Source organism: Rattus rattus, chromosome 8, assembly GCF_011064425.1.
Source record: "Rattus rattus isolate New Zealand chromosome 8, Rrattus_CSIRO_v1, whole genome shotgun sequence".
Classification (NCBI taxonomy): Eukaryota; Metazoa; Chordata; class Mammalia; order Rodentia; family Muridae; genus Rattus; species Rattus rattus.
This window is the reverse complement of record NC_046161.1, coordinates 96,513,662-96,533,486: the sequence shown is the minus strand read 5'-3', so window position 1 is coordinate 96,533,486 and position 19,825 is coordinate 96,513,662. Positions and strand designations below refer to the sequence as shown.

General features: G+C 43.6%; 1 protein-coding gene across 1 annotated transcript in view; it reads left to right on the top strand.

Annotated features, from left to right (window-relative positions):
• Nek11 (NIMA related kinase 11) overlaps nucleotides 1–19,825 on the top strand; it is a 233,237-nt gene that overhangs the window by 153,590 nt on the left and 59,822 nt on the right. Inside the window, exon 16 of the mRNA XM_032910420.1 lies at nucleotides 19,623–19,683. Within this exon, the coding sequence (XP_032766311.1) occupies nucleotides 19,623–19,683 (61 nt within the window). The remainder of the gene's footprint in view (nucleotides 1–19,622; nucleotides 19,684–19,825) is intronic.

Genomic DNA, 19,825 nt, shown 5'->3' with positions numbered 1-19,825 from the left:
AGTCTGCAACCCCACCAAAAATGGAGGAGTGTTCCTCTTTCTCCGCATCCTCGCCAGCATTTGCTGTCACCTGAGTTTTTTGATCTTAGCCATTCTCACTGGTGTGAGGTGAAATCTCAGGGTTGTTTTGATTTGCATTTCCCTGATGACTAAAGATGTTGAACATTTCTTTAGGTGTTTCTCAGCCATTCGGCATTCCTCAGCTGTGAATTCTTTGTTTTAGCTCTGAACCCCATTTTTTAATAGGGTTATTTGTCTCCCTGCTTGGTCTAACTTTTTGAGTTCTTTGTATATTTTGGATATAAGGCCTCTATCTGTTGTAGGATTGGTAAAGATCTTTTCCCAATCTGTTGGTTTTGCCGTTTTGTCCTGGCCACAGTATCCTTTGCCTTACAGAAGCTTTGCAGTTTTATGAGATCCCATTTGTCGATTCTTGATCTTAGAGCATAAGCCATTGGTGTTTTGTTCAGGAAATTTTTTGCAGTGCCCATGTGTTCCAGATGCTTCCCTAGTTTTTCTTCTATTAGTTTGAGTGTGTCCAGTTTGATGTGGAGGTCCTTGATCCACTTGGACTTAAGCTTTGTACAGGGTGATAAGCATGGATCGATCTGCATTCTTCTACATGTTGACCTCCATTGAACCAGCACCATTTGCTGAAAATGCTATCTTTTTAACATTGGATGGTTTGGGCTCCTTTGTCAAAAAATCAAGTGACCATAGGTGTGTGGGTTCATTTCTGGGTCTTCAATTCTATTCCATTGGTCTATCTGTCTGTCTCTGTACCAATACCATGCAGTTTTTATCACTATTGCTCTGTAATACTGCTTGAGTTCAGGGATAGTGATTCCCCTGAAGTCCTTTTATTGTTGAGGATAGTTTTAGCTATCCTGGGTTTTTGTTATTCAGATGAATTTGCAAATTGTTCTGTCTAACTCTTTGAAGAATTGGATTGGTATTTTGATGGGGATTGCATTGAATCTGTAGATCGCTTTTGGTAAAATGGCCATTTTTACTATATTAATCCTGCCAATCCATGAGCATGGGAGATCTTTCCATCTTCTGAGGTCTTCTTCAATTTCTTTCTTCAGAGTCTTGAAGTTCTTGTTGTACAAATCTTTTACTTGCTTGGTTAAAGTCACACAGGTACTTTATATTATTTGGGTCTATTATGAAGGTGTCGTTTCCCTAATTTCTTTCTCGGCTTGTTTCTCTTTTGTAGAGGAAGGCTACTGATTTATTTGAGTTAATTTTATACCCAGCCACTTTGCTGAAGTTGTTTATCAGCTTTAGTAGTTCTCTGGTGGAACTTTTGGGATCACTTAAATATACTATCATATCATCTGCAAATAGTGATATTTTGACTTCTTCTTTTTCGATCTGTATCCTTGACCTCCTTTTGTTGTCTGATTGCTCTGGCTAGAAATTCAAGAACTATATTGAATAAGTAGGGAGAGAGTGGGCAGCCTTGTCTAGTCCCTGATTTTAGTGGGATTGCTTCAAGTTTCTCTCCATTTAGTTTAATGTTAGCCACTGGTTTGCTGTATATGGCTTTTACTATGTTTAGGTATGGGCCTTGATTCCTATTCTTTCAGGACTTTTTATCATGAAGGGTGTTGAATTTTGTCAAATGCTTTCTCAGCATCTAATGAAAGGATCATGTGGTTTTGTTCTTTCAGTTTGTTTATATAATGGATCACGTTGATGGTTTTCCGTATATTAAACCATCCCTGCATGCCTGGGATGAAGCCTACTTGATCATGGTGGATGATTGTTTTGATGTGCTCTTGGATTCGGTTTGCCAGAATTTTGTTGAGTATTTTTGCGTCGATGTTCATAAGGGAAATTGGTCTGAAGTTCTCTTTCTTTGTTGGGTCTTTGTGTGGTTTAGGTATAAGAGTAATTGTGGCTTCATAGAAGGAATTCGGTAGTGCTCCATCTGTTTCAATTTTGTGGAATAGTTTGGATAATATTGGTACGAGGTCTTCTATGAAGGTCTGATAGAATTCTGCACTAAACCCGTCTGGACCTGGGCTCTTTTTGGTTGGGAGACCTTTAATGACTGCTTCTATTTCCTTAGGAGTTATGGGGTTGTTTAACTGGTTTATCTGTTCCTGATTTAACCCGGTACCTGGTATCTGTCTGGAAATTGTCCATTTCCTGCAGATTTTCAAGTTTTATTGAGTATAGGCTTTTATAGTAAGATCTGATGATTTTTTGAATTTCCTCTGAATCTGTAGTTATGTCTCCTTTTCATTTCTGATTTTGTTAATTTGGACACGCTCTCTGTGTCCTCTCGTTAGTCTGGCTAAGGGTTTATCTATCTTGTTGATTTTCTCAAAGAACCAACTTTTTTGGTTCTGTTGATTCTTTCTATGGTCCTTTTGTTTCTACTTGGTTGATTTCAGCTCTGAGTTTGATTATTTCCTGCCTTCTACTCCTCCTGGGTGTATTTGCTTCTTTTTTGTTCTAGAGCTTTTAGGTGTGCTGTCAAGCTGCTGACATATGCTCTTTCCTGTTTCTTTCTGCAGGCACTCAAGCGCTATGAGTTTTCCTCTTAGCTTTACAGCTTTCATCGTGTCCCATAAGTTTGGGTATGTTGTACCTTCATTTTCATTAAATTCTAAAAAAGTTTTTAATTTCTTTCTTTATTTCTTCCTTGACCAGGTTATCATTGAGTAGAGCATTGTTCAATTTCCACGTATATGTGGGCATTCTTCCTTATTGTTATTGAAGACCAGCTTTAGGCCGTGGTGGTCCGATAGTACGCATGGGATTATTTCTATCTTTCTGTACCTGTTGAGGCCCGTTTTTTGACCAATTATATGGTCAATTTTGGAGAAAGTACCATGAGGAGCTGAGAAGAAGGTATATCCTTTTGCATTAGGGTAGAACGTTCTATAAATATCCGTTAAGTCCATTTGGCTCATGACTTCTCTTAGTCTGTCTACGTCTCTGTTTAATTTCTGTTTCCATGATCTGTCCATTGATGAGAGTGGGGTGTTGAAGTCTCCTACTATTATTGTGTGAGGTGCAATATGTGTTTTGAGCTTTAGTAAGGTTTCTTTTACGTATGTAGGTGCCCTTGTATTTGGGGCATAGATATTTAGGATTGAGAGTTCATCTTGGTGGATTTTTCCTTTGATAAATATAAAGTGTCCTTCCTTATCTTTTTTGATGACTTTTAGTTGAAAATTGACTTTATTTGATATTAGAATGGCTACTCCAGCTTGCTTCTTCCGACCATTTGCCTGGAAAGTTGTTTTCCAGCCTTTCACTCTGAGGTAGTGTCTGTCTTTGTCTCTGAGGTGTGTTTCCTGTAGGCAGCAGAATGCAGGGTCCTCGTTGCGTATCCAGTTTGTTAATCTATGTCTTTTTATTGGGGAGTTGAGGCCATTGATGTTGAGAGATATTAAGGAATAGTGATTATTGCTTCCTGTTATATTCATACTTGGATGTGTTATGTTTGTGTGCTTTTCTTCTCTTTGTTTTGTTGCCAAGACGATTAGTTTCTTGCCTCTTCTTGGGTATAGCTTGCCTCCTTATGTTGGGCTTTACCATTTATTATCCTTTGTAGCGCTGGATTTGTAGAAAGATATTGTGTAAATTTGGTTTTGTCATGGAATATCTTGGTTTCTCCATCTATGTTAATTGAGAGTTTTGCAGGATACAGTAGCCTGGGCTGGCATTTGTGTTCTCTTAGGGTCTGAATGACATCAGTCCAGGATCTTCTGGCCTTCATAGTTTCTGGCGAAAAGTCTGGTGTGATTCTGATAGGTCTGCCTTTATATGTTACTTGACCTTTTTCCCTTACTGCTTTTAATATTCTTTCTTTATTTTGTGCGTTTGGTGTTTTGACTATTATGTGATGGGAGGTGTTTCTTTTCTGGTCCAATCTATTTGGAGTTCTGTAGGCTTCTTGTATGCCTATGGGTATCTCTTTTTTTAGGTTAGGGAAGTTTTCTTCTATGATTTTGTTGAAGATATGTACTGGTCCTTTGAGCTGGGAGTCTTCACTCTCTTCTATACCTATTATCCTTAGGTTTGATCTTCTCATTGAGTCCTGGATTTCCTGTATGTTTTGGACCAGTAGCTTTTTCCGCTTTACATTATCTTTGACAGTTAGTCAATGATTTCTATGGAATCTTCTGCTCTGAGATTCTCTCTCCATCTCTTGTATTCTGTTGGTAAAAGCTTGTGTCTACAGCTCCTTGTCTCTTCTTTTGGTTTTCTATATCCAGGGTTGTTTCCTGTGTTCTTTCTTGATTGCTTCTATTTCCATTTTTAATTCCTTCCACTGTTTGATTGTGTTTTCCTGGAATTCTTTCAGGGATTTTTGTGTCTCTTCTCTATGGGCTTCTACTTGTTTATTTATGTTTTCCTGGAATTCTTTCAGGCATTTTTGCGATTCCTCTCTGTAGGCTTCTACTTGTTCTCTAAGGTAGTTCATCATGTCTTTCTTGATGTTCTCCAGCATCATGGTCATATATGATTTTGAATCTAGATCTTGCTTTTCTGGTGTGTTTGGATATTCCATGTTTGTTTTGATGGGAGAATTGGGCTCAGATGGTGCCTTGTAGTCTTGGTTTCTGTTGCTTGGGTTCCTGTGCTTGCCTCTCGCCATCAAATTATCTCTAGTGTTACTTTGTTCTGCTATTTCTGACAGTGCTTAACTGTCCTATAAGCCTTTGTGTTCGGAGTGCTTTTGACCCGTTTTCCTCTCCTTCAGTCAGTTATGGGGACAGAGTGTTCTGCTTTTCGGGCCTGTAGTTTTCCTTTCTACAGGTTTTCAGCTGTTCTTGTGGACCTGTGCCTTGAGTTCACCAGGCAGGTCACTTGCAGCAGATAAGTTAGTCTTACCTGTGGTCCTGAGGCTCAAGTTCGCTAGCGGGTTCTGCCCACGGGCTCTCTCGAGGTGGCAGCAACCAGGAAGATCTGCGCCGCCTCTTCGGGGGGGCCTCCGTGCACCAGGGTTCCAGATGGCCTCCGTGTTTTCCTCTGGAATCAGTAATGTGCAGAGAGCAGTCTCTTCTGGTTTCTGCAGGCGTGTCTGCCTCTCTGAAGGTTTAGCTCTCCCTCCCACGGGATTTGGGTGCAGAGAACTGTTTATCCGGTCTGTTTCCTTCAGGTTCGGCGGTGTCTCAGGCAGGGCTCCTGCTGCTCCTGGGCCCTCCCCCACAGGAACCCAGAGGCCTTGTACAGTTTCCTCTTGGGTCAGGGATGTGGGCAGGGGTGGGCAGTGTTGGTGGTCTCTTCCGCTCTGCAGCCTCAGGAGTGCCCACCTGACCAGGCGGTAAGGTATCTCTCCCACGGGTTCTGGGAGCAGAGAGCTGACCACTGGCCTTTCTTTCATCAGATAGTGTAGAATCATAGCTCAGTGTCTCCATGCTTGTAACCGAAGGCTCCAGCACGTCAGCTGGAGAAGTTCACAAACGCTTCCAACTGGACACACGCACGCACGCATACACACACACACACACACACACACACACACACACAGAGAGAGAGAGAGAGAGAGACAGAGACACAGAGACACAGAGACACAGAGACAGAGAGATATGCACTGACACGCACATGCACACACACTGACACACATACACACATGCATTGCATACATGCACTGACACCCTCTGCCCTTGCATCCAAGTCTGTGCACGAGCCCTCCCTCACCTCCTTTAACCCCATCACCATCACTTCACTGAGGGCCCCCATCTCTTCTTCCTGAAGCCCCTCAAACTCAGTCCAGTCCAACCACATTTGCCTCCTCTTTGTTTTGGAAGAACATCAGACTTGTCTGTCTTTAGAAGCCTAGAATGTTCTTCACATGAGATGCACTAGTAATATTTTATCCATCTATCTTTAAGTCTTTGCTAGGTTTCGTCTTACTGGAGAGGACTATGCTTCGACCTTCCTGCTTTATTTTTCTCAGTAGTCTGCTCAACATGCTAGTTAGTACTTTTACTAGTTCTGTTACTGTTTCTTCACATAAGGTCTGTGTACATTCTAGAAGGAGATAGGAAGAAAGATGCTTGGGTCCCCACATCCAGCATTGTACTCACAGGACTTTTAATATTTGTCACAGAGTAAATTCTTAATAGACATTCTAGAAAACATTCAGGAATGAATGAATGAATGAATAAATGAGTGAATGACTACCTGCAGAGTAGAATCAGGTCAGGCAGGCAGCCATTAAGTCAACACATGAATACATAAATAAAATAAGTGAAGGAAAGAATCATCTTGGGGCTGGAGAGATGGCTCAGAGGTTAAGAGCACTGTCTGCTCTTCCAGAGGTCACGAGTTCGGTTCCCAGCAACCACATGGTGGCTCACAACCATCTATAATCAGGTCTGGTGCCCCCTTCTGGCCTGCAGGTGCATACATGCAGGCAGAAAGCTGTATGATGTATACATAATAAATAAATAAATGTTAAAAAAACTTTATTTTAAAAAAAAAGAATCATCTTGTAGGGAAAATGAATATTGGAGGTTGTGATGCTAAGAAGAGTCTAGGAGAACTTTCAAGAGAAGGAAATGTGCCTGCCCCTTAGGATGAGGGAGAGTTACCAGAGAGAGCAACCCAGGTATGAGACGCTCCAGGCAATGAGGAGGCTGGGGAATTTCAAGTGGGCACAGAGTGAGCAAGAGGGACCATGTGCAGCTGGAGATGCCAGGCCAACTATAGGCTCCTGAACTCTGTACCATAAAGGGCTCCTGAACTCTGGGAGGAGAGTGGCGTTTACGTGAGAGGCTAATTCAAGGAAGAGAAAGCCCAGAGATGAGTGAGAACTGAACTTGGGAGTAACTTGGGGTTAGAACACTTGCCTAGCGTGGCCTAGCATGTTCAAGACCCTGTGTTAGAGTCCAGCACTACAAAAGGGGGCATGGCAGGTAAAACAGGAAAGGGGAGGGGAAGGGAAGGGAAGGAGGAGAGGCAGGGTGAGGGAGAGGATCAGAGATAAATCTGTGGTGAGAGAGATCCCGAGAGAGCAGGGAGTAGCCGAAAGGATGGCAGGACTGTGGAGGCGAGCGATGTCTTCACTCTGCCTGGTTGGTGTCTGTTATGGCCATTTTTAAATAGTAGTACAAGCTTACAGCCCACGTGTTCCCATCTCTGCCAGGCTTGTCTCACTGAAAGCAGATCTGAATCAGTACTTCCCTTAAGAGGGGATCTAGAAGTGGGACTAGGCTGCAGCGTTCATAAACATAAACCACATCTGTTCTCCGCTGCTTCCTGGCTGCAGCTGGCCGGTCAGAATGCTGCAGAATTAGGCCAGTGTGGCTTCTCTGGGAAAGGTTGGTCCAGGATGCCCTTGGCTTGGTATGGAAGCGTCCTGTGTGCTGGTTACCCTGGTGGGGATGACTCTGAGAGGACAGGCAGCAGGCAAAAGAGAGAAGCTCCTCACGTCCCTCACAGCCATTGACACCAGTGACCAGGGAATATGCCAACATGCCACGGCTCTCCCAAAGATGGAGTCATCCTGGGGGTTTGTCTTCTTCATGCATAGATCTACAGGTAGGAGCTTACAAAGGGTGGTTCAACAAATGGAGAACACGGTGCCATGGCTGGTGTCACACAGCAACGACATCCACAAATCCCTTTCCACTCCCTCTGAGCAGCTTTCAGTCACTGGACTATATAAGACACATGTATAACAGTGAGGCTCTCTCTCTCTCTCTCTCTCTCTCTCTCTCTCTCTCTCTCTCTCTCTCTGTGTGTGTGTGTGTGTGTGTGTGTTACATGTAGACAGATGATTGAGTGATTGAGTTTTCACTGCCTCCAGGTGAAGGATCAGCGAGCACAGTAACCATCCCCCAGGAGGCTGTCGAAGAGCATCTAAAGATAGATACATACACAACCTCTGAGGGACTGTTGGTGTCTGCCCACACAGCCCACATCCTAAGCTAAATTCTTATGGCAGCTGAATTCCGCTCATCCATTCACCTAAATCTCCTCCTTTTAGTTGGAACAATTATAACGTTGTACATAGTTATCGTTTTTCAGAAAACAATGCCTGGATGACCTTGCCCTATATTCACACACATATTTGGATTAAACAAAAAATGGGTTAATTGTATGTATTTACCTAACTTTTAAAGCAAATCCTCTTCCCTTAATTTGTCATTTCTTACTCTTAAGTTTCAAACTTGCTCAATGTTCTTCGTAAGGACACACGCTCCGGCCGGTCTCCAGGTGAGTTTTCTTTTTCATTCACTCAGCAAGAGGAGGAGGATCTTTGGGGAAGCTGGAAGAGGGGAGGCAGAACACCCTAGGCTCGCACACTACCTCACACACTACCTCACACACTACCTCACACACTACCTCACACACTACCTCACACACTACCACCTCACACACTACCACCTCACACACTACCTCACACACTACCACCTCACACACTACCACCTCACACACTACCTCACACACTACCTCACACACTACCTCACACACTACCTTCCTGTGTTCCTTCCTCTGTATCTTCATCTACATACTGGCTACATTAGGCATAAATAGACAAACCTGGGTTCTCCTGCAATTGGTTTCCTGTTAGGTTGCTCTGTCACAGCTGAGGCAAGGCCCCTTCTTCGTCACCTCCTGTTCACTGAGGTTCCCTTGTAGCTCGAATGAGTCATCCATCATTGGAGCCTCTTGGGAAGCAGACTTCCTTGCAATGACATTCCTTTAGTTGCCCTTTCCTATCCCACCAGTTTGAGCAGAAAACCGGACTGGGTTCTCTTCTGGATGCTGCAATGGTGATTATGAGTCAGCAGACATTTTGAGAACATTTTTAAACAAACACGTTACAGTTCATACATTGGCAATGGGCCGATAGGCTTTATACATGCTACTAAATCCTAGTCTACTCCCATCCCATTTTACAGATGAGGAATGGAGGCACGGATACGTAATAATTGGCTCAAAACACAAGGTGGGATTTAACCTCACTCAGGCTGGCTTCAAAGACTGTGCTCTCTCTAGTCTTGATATTATTGTCTGAATCCCAGCTTTGTACCAGCAGCACCCCTTCCTTATGGTTTAGAAGAAAACAGATTTCTTCTATAAAACCTAGCTCTCATGTTCTACCCCCCAGGGGTTGGTTTAAGGACAATATCCAGTTCTAGCTGGAAGGTGACAGGACATGATTTCTTGAGAAAGAATGGACTGTGGGGATGTTTGGAAGGTGATGGGTAGAAATGTTTGCTCAAGCTTAGCTGCATATTGCTGGTTACAGGTAGCCAAGACACTAAAAGCTATGTATTCTGGGAGGAATGTTGATATAGCAATATGATTCCATGGTTGCAAGACATCATTTCAAAGCAGCATCTTGTCCATGCTCAACCCTAAATTTGACTAAAACAAGGCTTGAAAATGCACAAATGGCCTACCTCTAAGTAGCAGGCTTGTCCCTGTAACCTTAGCACTTGTCAGTTCTTCCTGGTGAAGTGTGGCCAGCCTGGGCTGCAGAGTGAGACCCTGCTTCAAACAAACCAGCAAGAAGTATGAACAGTGCAAAGGATGAGCTGTCCGATGCTGTTTCTCTGGACACAGCTGCATTTGGTTCGGTAGCTAAATTTTAATTCCCACCTGTGCTTGTTGGCATCTGCATGTGAATATACTTGGAGCTGGCCTGTCACGTCTGCCAGAGGGCTGTATTCCAACAGTCATGCTGAGAGAGAGAGAGAGAGAGAGAGAGAGAGAGAGAGAGAGAGGGAGAGACTGTGCTTTTCAGAATCTGAGTTCTCTAATTGTATCAATAATAAGCCAACAAGGAAAATAATCAAAGTGTTCAGCAGTACACATGTTTTAAATCCCCGGAGAGAGGTTTCAAAAAATTAGCAAACTAGTGATTCAAAGCTAGTGTCCCAACTGAACTTCTCATTTCCTGTGTGTACAGGTGTCACAGTGGCACAGTGACTGACCCAGAGGGCTTCAAGGGAAATGTAGTCTGTTGTACTGAATTTTGTCATCTTTGAATTTGCCATGTGCCTCCAACATCACCTTCTACAAAGCCAAATATTTCTTGAATAACTACAGAAACATGGGAGGGGGCTTTACTATCATGTAAAGTATGTTTAAATTATTTATGTACTGTATTAATATACAGGATGCCAATGCACATTACATAGTTATATTATATGTAGTATATATTTATACATGTGTGTTTAGTACATGTGTGTGTTTGTGTGTGTGTGTGTGTGTTAGTCTGTCTGTGTGTACTTGCATGCCTGTGCACATGAGTGCAGGTGTGCATGTGCCACAGTGCTAATATGGAGGCCAGAGTTAACCTCGGATGTTGGTCCTTACCTCTCACCTCTTTTGAGTCGGGATCTCTCTTTGTTGTTTGCTGCTATGCATGGAAGGCTAGCTGGCCTGCAAATTTCCAGGGACGTTCATGTCCCTGCCTCCCACCTCACTGTTGGGTTACAGACACGCTCCTGTGCCCAGCCTTATGTGGACTCTGGGAGTTTGAAATCAGGTTTGGAGGCTGAGATTTTAACGAGACGATTATTGCCTCTCAGTGTCTACTAGGCCTTCAATTCCAGCGCCATTTGTAAACACCTTTAGTTTTGGCTTCTGTTCATCCGTAGAAGTTTGCCAAAATGCTTGTTCCTTGGTCTCTTCTGGGGCTTTTGTTTGGTCTATTGAAGCTGCTCTGATATCTAGGTTTTTATGCCTGTATGTTTTCTATGCTCCACCTTTCTCTGCAGTTCAGCTCAGAGCGCCTGCTGTGACTAGCCTCATCCCTGCCCTTATGCTCACAGAGAAGAAGCAGTTCTACCTCACCATAAGCTGTTCGCTGGCCGGCAAGGTGGCACCAGCGGCTGCATCAGGCTGGATACACTGTGCCCTCTAGTGAGAGTTGATCCTCATGCTAGCAGGCACCTGAGCCTGTTGCTCCAGCTAACGTGCGCTCCAGCCCCACAAGCTCTTAACCGCGTTACAAGAAGAAGCCCAGCCTCCCTGCAGAAGGGTTGGCCTGAGTGTGCAGTTGCACCTCCTGCAGGAACCCAGCACACCTTCCCCGTCTCCACTCCCCGAACATGCATCCTAAGCATGTACCTGTGCTCGGTGCAAACCAGCTCTCTCTACTCCATGCCCCTCGGCCCCTTCTGAACCAGGAAGTGCTTGGGAGAAGCTTCTGCTTCTGACCTCTGCTGCCACCCATACTCACATTCTCAGGCAGGGGCTGTTTCCTTAGTTCCGGTGGCGAGACTTCAGCTGCTCTGCTCACAGGGCAGTCTCTCTGCCACCAGAGAGCCCACCTTCCACCCAGGACTTTTCAGACTCTCTGCCTGGTTCTTTCTAAGTTTGGTTTTCTGTCTCGGTTTGGATTGCACACCTGCCACGATGGGCACCAAATGTAAAAATTCAGGGGGCTTTCCTGTTGCCCTTTTTATCTCCCAAATAAATGACATGGAAACCTGGTGTGTTTAAGCTTCAGCAGAATTTCTGGGCAGGTTCTGAGCTATTCTAACCTGACTATGCTGCCTGGTCTGCTTTCCAGCCACGTGTCCTGTAACCTGCCATCTAGGTCTTGCCCTGACCTCCTCCTTGATCTGTGCCCTCATGGTGACTCCCCTGGTGACCTGCTCATGGCAAATGCCTTATGGCAAACCTCTCTGGTCCTCATTAGAGACCCCCTCACTCGGGTCAGAAGTCCCACCATATCCTCTCCTGCCCAGATCTTGGCCAATCAGCACTTTATTAACCAACCAGACAGAAGACCATTTTTTAAAAACATTGAGACAAAGGATGCTTGGCCATGGATTACAACCAGGTCTCTGGGCATAGTAACCAGAAGAATCTGAATGCACGCTACACAAAATCACCCTCAACGCAGGTTCTTACACTTGTGTGGCAAACTCTTTGCCCAGTTAGCCATCTCCCCAAACACACACACACACACACACACACACACACACACACACACACACACACACACACTATTCTAAATGTAAGGCTTAAAGGCTTAGCAATGGAAACTTGTTCTTACAGACACAGAGAAGTTTAAATACCCAAGTCTTGACCATTAAAAAACATTTGTTAGGATCTGTATTAGATTTCTTGTGAATATAATTAGAATTATTAAATACACCTAAATTATATTTAATAAAGGATTAGAAATATTTTAATGTTAATTTTATGTGTCAACCTGACAGAACCACAAAGTGTCCAGATAGCTGGTCAAACATTAGCGTGGGTGTTTCTGTAGAGGTATTCTGGATGAGATTCGTGTTTAATTGAGCAGTCTGAATAATCCTGTTGCCCTCTCTAGTTATGGGTGGACCTTACACAATTAGCTGAGAGGCCAAATAGAGCAAAGGCAGCCTTCCCTTGAGTAACAAAGAATAATTTTGCCTTTAAATTAGTTTTTTCTGTCTTATACTCAGACTGCACAATTTACTCTCTAATATTACAGACTCATCTTAAGGATCTTGGGACTTAACATCCCAGGCTCCTCCCTCCCCTTTCTACAGAACACAGCCTGACAGCTGGCAGAATTCTTAGGACAGATTCTTTCAATTGGGGATTAACTGGGAATTCTACAGAGTATAAGCTAAGCTCTGTTGAAATATTTGTCCACTCAAGAGTTTCTCGGTGTTCCTGGACTTCCACATGATGGTTGAGGTTCCTAGACAGATTCAGAAAGAGGTAAGTTTCTAGAGGAAGTCTTGGCGCTTCCAGTATGCCTGACAGCACCATGCAGCTCCTGGATGAAGGATTCAGTATATACAGGACATTCTCACTCATCCGTTGAAGAAAACCCCTTACATATGTTTCCTTTTCATATCTTGGTAGATTCTAGCTTAGATTGTTTTGCAGATGGAGTTGGTGATAAATTATTTTTTTTTTATCTGAGGTCACAGCAGAACCTAGAACCAATGCAGCAAAGGGTCCAGGTTCTGAGGGGTCACAGGATCTAAGGGAATAACCTCAGGTGCTACTGTACTTGAGAACAGTGAACCATCCTTAGACTCACCACTCAAAATCACACAGTCCTTAGAGTGGACTGTGAAGCCAGGAAAGGTAAGGCCAAAGAGCAAAGTTTGTTGAAGTAAGAAACTGTATCTGCTACTACAAGATAAAACATAAGGTTTGACCTGCCTCCCAACAGTTGCATGATTGACAGTCATTATACTGCAGTTGTTGCCATGGGAGTTTAAAGCTCGCATGTAAACCTCAGTGTGTGAGGGCTTGTGAGTAAACTTCAATGTCTGAGGGCCAGCCTTTGAAGAGAGAAGTGTCTATGAAGACTTCCCAGATGGTTTATGACAACGTTTCTATTAAAGGAAGCTCCACTTGAAGTAACTATGTTACACCATATGTGTTTCTGAGGTAATCTTGGAAAATACTCTCATGATAGAACACCCGTCACCCAAGAGGGACAGGCAGAGCAGAGAAGGATGCATAATCAGCTGGCTGTGCTCTACCAAAGCTTCAGAAGGAATCCAGAAAAGAGTTTTCACAGGTTAACAAAACTATATTTTTTAATAAAACACATCTGGTAAGGTAGATCTTCCTTGAATTTGCATGTGTTTTCTGTTTCTTGGCTTCTTAAAAGTTTATCAAGTACCTCCATGTGCACAGCTCTGAGCTAATTTGTATAGAATAAGCATAGTCAGGCATTCACCCAGCCCCACTACACATATAACAAAGCTTGGCCTTCATCTATGGGAAACTACATTGAAAGAAACAAACCACGCACATGATGGAGCATGTCTAATGAGAATGAATGACCAGAGGTCCTTCAAGCAGGTGACATGGTCAGATCTGAAGGATTAGGAAGAGGACCACAACCCTGAGACAAGAGCATCCACAGCCAACGATGGGGTGCTCACTCGGGAAGAGTCTTGGTATATTAAACAAACACACAAACAAACCAGACAGAACCGTGGATGGATAGAGACAATGAACTGAGGTCCTGTTGCATCTTAAGAGGAAGTAGATGGTAGTAGAAAGCAGGATGAGGAAAAGATGACTGCATTTCAGTTCACCGTGAGGAAACACAACATTGAGGCATGTGAGCATGCGGACAGAGGCCAGAGTAAAGCGAGGAGTGTGGCGACTGTTCATTCTCATTGACCTGGTATTCCCATGTGGCTAACTCAAATAAATAATAAACATGAAGTGAAGGTTTGCGATGACAGACATCAGACTGCTACTTACGGTAAGCATGCTAACAACCTAGGCACCCAATGGTAGGGGAGTGTGAATAAACACATGCGACATGATTTTATAGTGCCAACTGGTTCCACTGTTAAAAAATGTAAAAGCACAGTAGAAAATCCCAAAGCTCACATCTCTATGGATACACACATACCTTATTATAGTGTCTTTCAAATATCTGAAAAATAAGCACATGTAATGAAATATCTAAAGGACATCTTATGTAGAAAAGATGGGAGGACTTGGGGTGATATATATTCTCTTTGATAAATTTCTGCCTTTTCCACTATAAAAAGTAAGTGATTTTTAGAGAAATATATATAATATTTGTTAAAATGGAAGATGTGCCCAAATACCATAGGTTTTCCCATGGATGCTAGGCAGGATCTGAGCTACTGTGTGCGTTGATGGGTTTGACTGGACCCGCTGTAAACAGCCAGCTGACTCAGCAGCTAACTGAGATTTGATTTCGAAGAAGAAATTCTGTGCGTTTAATTTTGGATTTGAATCTATGGGACAGGTTTTAAGACTGAGCTTTGGTGGGGGTTGGGAGGTGTTCTTCGTGCCTTGGGGGCTCTTCCTGTTTATGGAAAGATTAATGGACCTAGAAATGTAGGCTTGAGGAACACATACATTCATTTGCAAAGGAGTCACTTTTGCTGTTTCTAGAGTATTAGGAAAAACCTGTCTTCCAAGCACTTGGCTGACATGACTGAAAGCTAGTGGTCATATGATGCGTCATTTCTTCAGATGCAATCGTTCTCATGGGCCAGTTAAATCTACTGAACTTTAATACACTGTGAAACAGTAAGGAAATATAAACATCTTTGTCAGCAGCCCATCTCCACGTGGCATGAACCTGGCAGATGTTTTCTGTGACCCTGTCTTTGCTTATGGGCCCACGGGGCACAGAACATCAGGAAACACCCACGGGAAGCCTTGGCAGTCACTTCTTTGCATTTCTGCCACTAACATCATGTCCAAATGAGCGATTTAGAACTGTAGGGACGAGCTGCTTGCCTTCCTATCATTCTTATTAACTACAAAAATGTAGATGCTGATACTGGGAATTGTTTCGTTTTCATAATAAAGTTTGACTTAACTATAAAAAGTCCACTTGGTATCGATTGCAAGACTTTTCTCTTGGAGAGAGACTAGACAATATCAGTTCCCTCCTAAGGTTTCAATGACAAATCAAAGTTTGGCTCCGCCAAAGCTACCCCTAGGGAACCAATGAGCTTACTGAGTTTACAGAGCATGGGTAAGGAATCACTTGGGGCAGGAGCATGGGTGTCTGTCCCTAAAGCAGCCGCACTCTGATATAGGCATCCGATATAGATGGTGACTTCCTCATGGCTGCATAACGGAGCCCGTTTTCCCCTCGTCATCCCCAGTCTGTACACTCTAGCTCTGCCCCAAGATTCCAAAGTCACGTTCAGTTAGGGCGCAATTGCGTACAGCTGACTGGGAGGAGTGGTTGGTGTGTTAGTTAGCTTTTTGTCAAGTTGACTCAACCTAGAGTCATTTGGAGAGACAGGAATTTAATTGAGGATGTGCTTCTTCCTGATTGCCTATAGTCAAATCAAGTGGGTCATTTCTTGTTGTTGTTGTTGTTGTTGCTGTTGTTGTTGTTATTGTTAATTGATGTGGAAAAACCCAGCCCACTGAGGGCAGTGATGGCCCTTGGTGGTCCAGGGTGGTGTAATAAAGCAAGCCTAGCAGGCCATGAGGAATGAGCCAATAAGCAGAGTTCTTAAATGATTCTGCTTTAGTTCCTGTCTTCAGGTTTCTGCCCTGGCTTCAGTAGTCTATACATTGTAAGCAGAAATAAACTCTTTTCTCCATAAGTTGCTTTTGTCCATGGTGTTGATAACAGCAGCAGAACCCCAACTGGGACAGTTTACCCTGGTGAGGCGCTCTCCTGCCCGACGCTCCACACCTCTGTGAGGGATGTCAACCGTTGAGAAATCCAGCTGTGATGCCCTTTTTGCAAGCACTAACTGAAGACAGTGGCTGCTTGACTTGGAGGCTAGTGCTGTGATTTTCATGATCTTCAAATTACTTAAGATTTGGCCAGCAGGAAAACAATAAAACCAACTCTGTATGTCAAAATATAGATGATAGGTAGATCCATTGAATGAGTGACTGGTTATTTGATTGATTGATAGCCTTCAACCAGGACAGATTTTTGTCTTCTATGGGAAAAGTCTGGCAGTGTCTCACACTACTTTGGGTCTTCATAACTTGGGTTGGGGAGGTATTATGACGAAGTCCTACTGACATTTATTGGTCTGAGGCCACAGGTACTGGTGAACATCATACATTGTCCTAGAATTGTCTGGTCCTAAATATCAATAGTGCTAAGGTTGAGAAATGTCATTGTAAATACATAGATGGGAGAATGATCAAGTACACATAAGAAAATGTTGGTTCCGAGATGAAGGGTACATGCGTGTTTTATGTGGACTTTGAAATTTTTCTGTAAGTCTTAAATACAATCAGTATGTGCTGAGAGAGGAGGACTTGGTCTTCTCCAGGGATGAGCATCCTGATAGGTTATCTAGGCCCGAGCGATAAGCAAGTAAACAAGGGTCACATTAAATGGGTTCAGTTTGTTGTTACCCAGCGACAGTAGACTTTGAGTGGCAGGGGAGCCCTGCTGTCTACCTGGAAATAGAAAGCTACCCCAGGAGTTGGTGCTGTTCACTTCCTTATGCATCATAGAAGCTGGAAGAGAAGTACACATATGTGTAGTTAGGAGTTCTCACGAGCCAGGGCTTGTGATCAGGTTCAGGGATTTAAAAATGTAAACACTTAGTCATTGAACCTCAGTGGTTTAGCATATCAATGACACTTTTCTGTGTAAAGTAGAACAAAATTTGATGGATTAAAACAATGACTTATTCTTTTGAGAGAGAGAGAGAGAGAGAGAGAGAGAGAGAGAGAGAGAGAGAGAGAGAGAGAGCACGAGTGGGAGGCCAGATATTGACACTGAATGTCTCCCTCACACTCTCCACCTTGATTTTTTGGGACCGAGTTTCTTCCTGAACCTGGAGCTCACCAATTCAGCTAAATTAGATGGCCGGATGGGGGCTGCAGGTATCCTCCTCTTTCTGCCCCTCCATCGCTGCAACTGACTTTCCTATGTGTATGCTGGGGCTCCAAACTCAGGCCCTCACAGTTACACACTGAGCACTTTGCCAACTGCGACTGAGGCAGCTCTGCAGATTGACGCTTGGCTCTTCCGTGTTCACTGAATAGCTCTTCTGCTTCCGATGCTATTCTGCAGTCACCCACGTTCTTGCTGCCAGCTATGTGTTAAGCTGTTCAAGACAGCATGACTTAACACATCCTGCTATTGGTCATAGCTGCTGGCTGAGGCCATGTTTTCCTCCTATGACTTCTCGTGTCCTGGATCCTCTTCCACGACATCTCTCCAACAGGAGAGCTTGGCTGTGGGCTTCCTATGGAATAAAAAGTAAAGGTTTCTCAGGTCTAGTCCTACCTAAGTCATCCATCACCACTTTTATTGTGTGTTCTGAGGAAAAGCAAGTTAAAGGGTCAATTCAGATCCAGAGACAGGGAAAGAGACAAGACAAATCCCATCTGTTGGTAGGAGAAATAAATGGGTTTAGGAATTAGCCTTAGGGATTGATTATGTCATGGGGGTTATCTCATGACATAATTCCTTATTAATGGATTATGGCCTTATAAAGTAGTCCTAAGGCAAGCATTCTCCCTTCATGTAAACATACAAGTTGTTGTCTGTGAACCAGAAAATGGTTCACATTAAAGCATTAAAGCAACCCCATCCACTAGTGCCATGGTCTTGAGATTTCTGGTGTCCAAATCCATAAGTTTTCATTCTCATGTCTTTTAATAGCATTCTAGGTGGACTGTGGAAATCTCTAATTTCCACAGATGCTAGTAACTAAGAACTGTGGGTCTGGAGAGATAGTTCAGTGGTTAAGAACACTGGCTACTCTTCCAGAGGACCCAAGTTCAACACTCACATGGGGGCTCACAACTACATGTAACTCCAGTCTCAGGATCCAATGCCCTCCTCTGGCCTCTGCAGGTATAAGGCACACGTGTGGTGCATGGACATACATGCAGGCAAAGCACTCATCCACATTTAAAACAAATAAGCAAAGAACAGGGCCAGTATTCCTGGAAGAGGAGCCAAGCTTAGAAGCTGTACTCCCTTGGTTGGTGTCATCAGCAGCATATGCAGATGGTGTCCCCTCTAGTAGAGGATGCCTCTCTGGAGAGTCTACGACTTAAGGTTGTCCCTTAAGGGTATAGAAGGAAGGATCTGTTTGGCCTTCTTTGATTTCTATGCCTGGTGCCTACCTTCCTGGGTCGTCACCAAGGATCTTTGTTCGGTATTTAACCTCACTGACCACCATTACCCAGGCACGCCCTCCTTCTCACCGCCTTTTCTATATATTCTGAGTTTGAGATACTGCTGAGTTTTACCACATGCCTGAAGAGTAGCTGCCTACACTCCAGAGAATGTTACAAAATGAAATTCAGCATGTTTATGGAATGCGTGAGAGTAGCCCACCATACTCTTGTGGGCTTTTCCCAGGACCCACAGACAATTGTTGCAATGTGAAATGTTTGCTTGACTTGAAATGGAGCAGGTGATCCATGAATCCCTGCCCCCAGTGCAGTCATGAACTTGAAAACAATGAAGGGATTCCATTTTCCCAGATCATTAGGATGCTATTTTGTATGATTTGCAGCCTGCTGGCTGGAGAGGAGATATTTATTTTGCATAAAAAACAATGTTTGTTATCTAGTATGGTTCTGAAATCCTCCTGGCCCTCATGGGAGACAGCTGACTTTCCTCCAGGCCTGAGGTAAATGAGGAGCATAATTATTTGATATAGAGCTCCTTGGAGGTCACGGATTTCCAAAGATGCAGAAAAATTTCTTTCCTTAATTCCTGCTGTACTATTGAGTAATAAAATCTTGGTTTTGTTATTATTATAGCACTCGTTATATTCAAAAATTAAAATATTTGTTTACTATGGAAAATTTGGAAAGCACAAAACAAAAGATGAAATGAGAGGTCTCGAGCAATTGCTTTTTGGTTGGAAGCTCTTGGAAGGGCTCAGGGTAAGCTCAGTGTAGAGCCATGAACCCCCAAGACCAAACACACTGAGACCCACTGCTCAGCGTAGAGCCTTGCACCCCCAAGACCATGTTCACTGAGACCCACTGTTAACAGAGTTAGCCTCTCCCCTCCCGATCAGAGAGAAAGATCTGGGGATCTACAGATTGGCACACACACATTCATACAGATACAGAGATGTAGGTATTCACATAAACACTCATGGCTTTCTTTAATAATCGCAGTCACACTGAAAAATAACTGCGAACAATACTATGGTTGTGCAGTGTAGCATAAGGCATGTTCCTGCCATTAAGTATTCTTCTTGCTTTGACAGGACAGCGATACAGATGCGCTGGTTGGGTGTTTGGAACATGTCCTGGGTTACACCTCTCTAGGTAAGTCAGCTTCTTCAGTCTCTGTGGTGCTTTTTGCTGCTTCTGTTAGAATATCCAAGAAGTGGGAAGCCTTTGAGGGACGTCACAGATCTTCCGATCAAATTCTGCATCCTACAGAGGAGGAAGCTAAGGCCGACAGCGA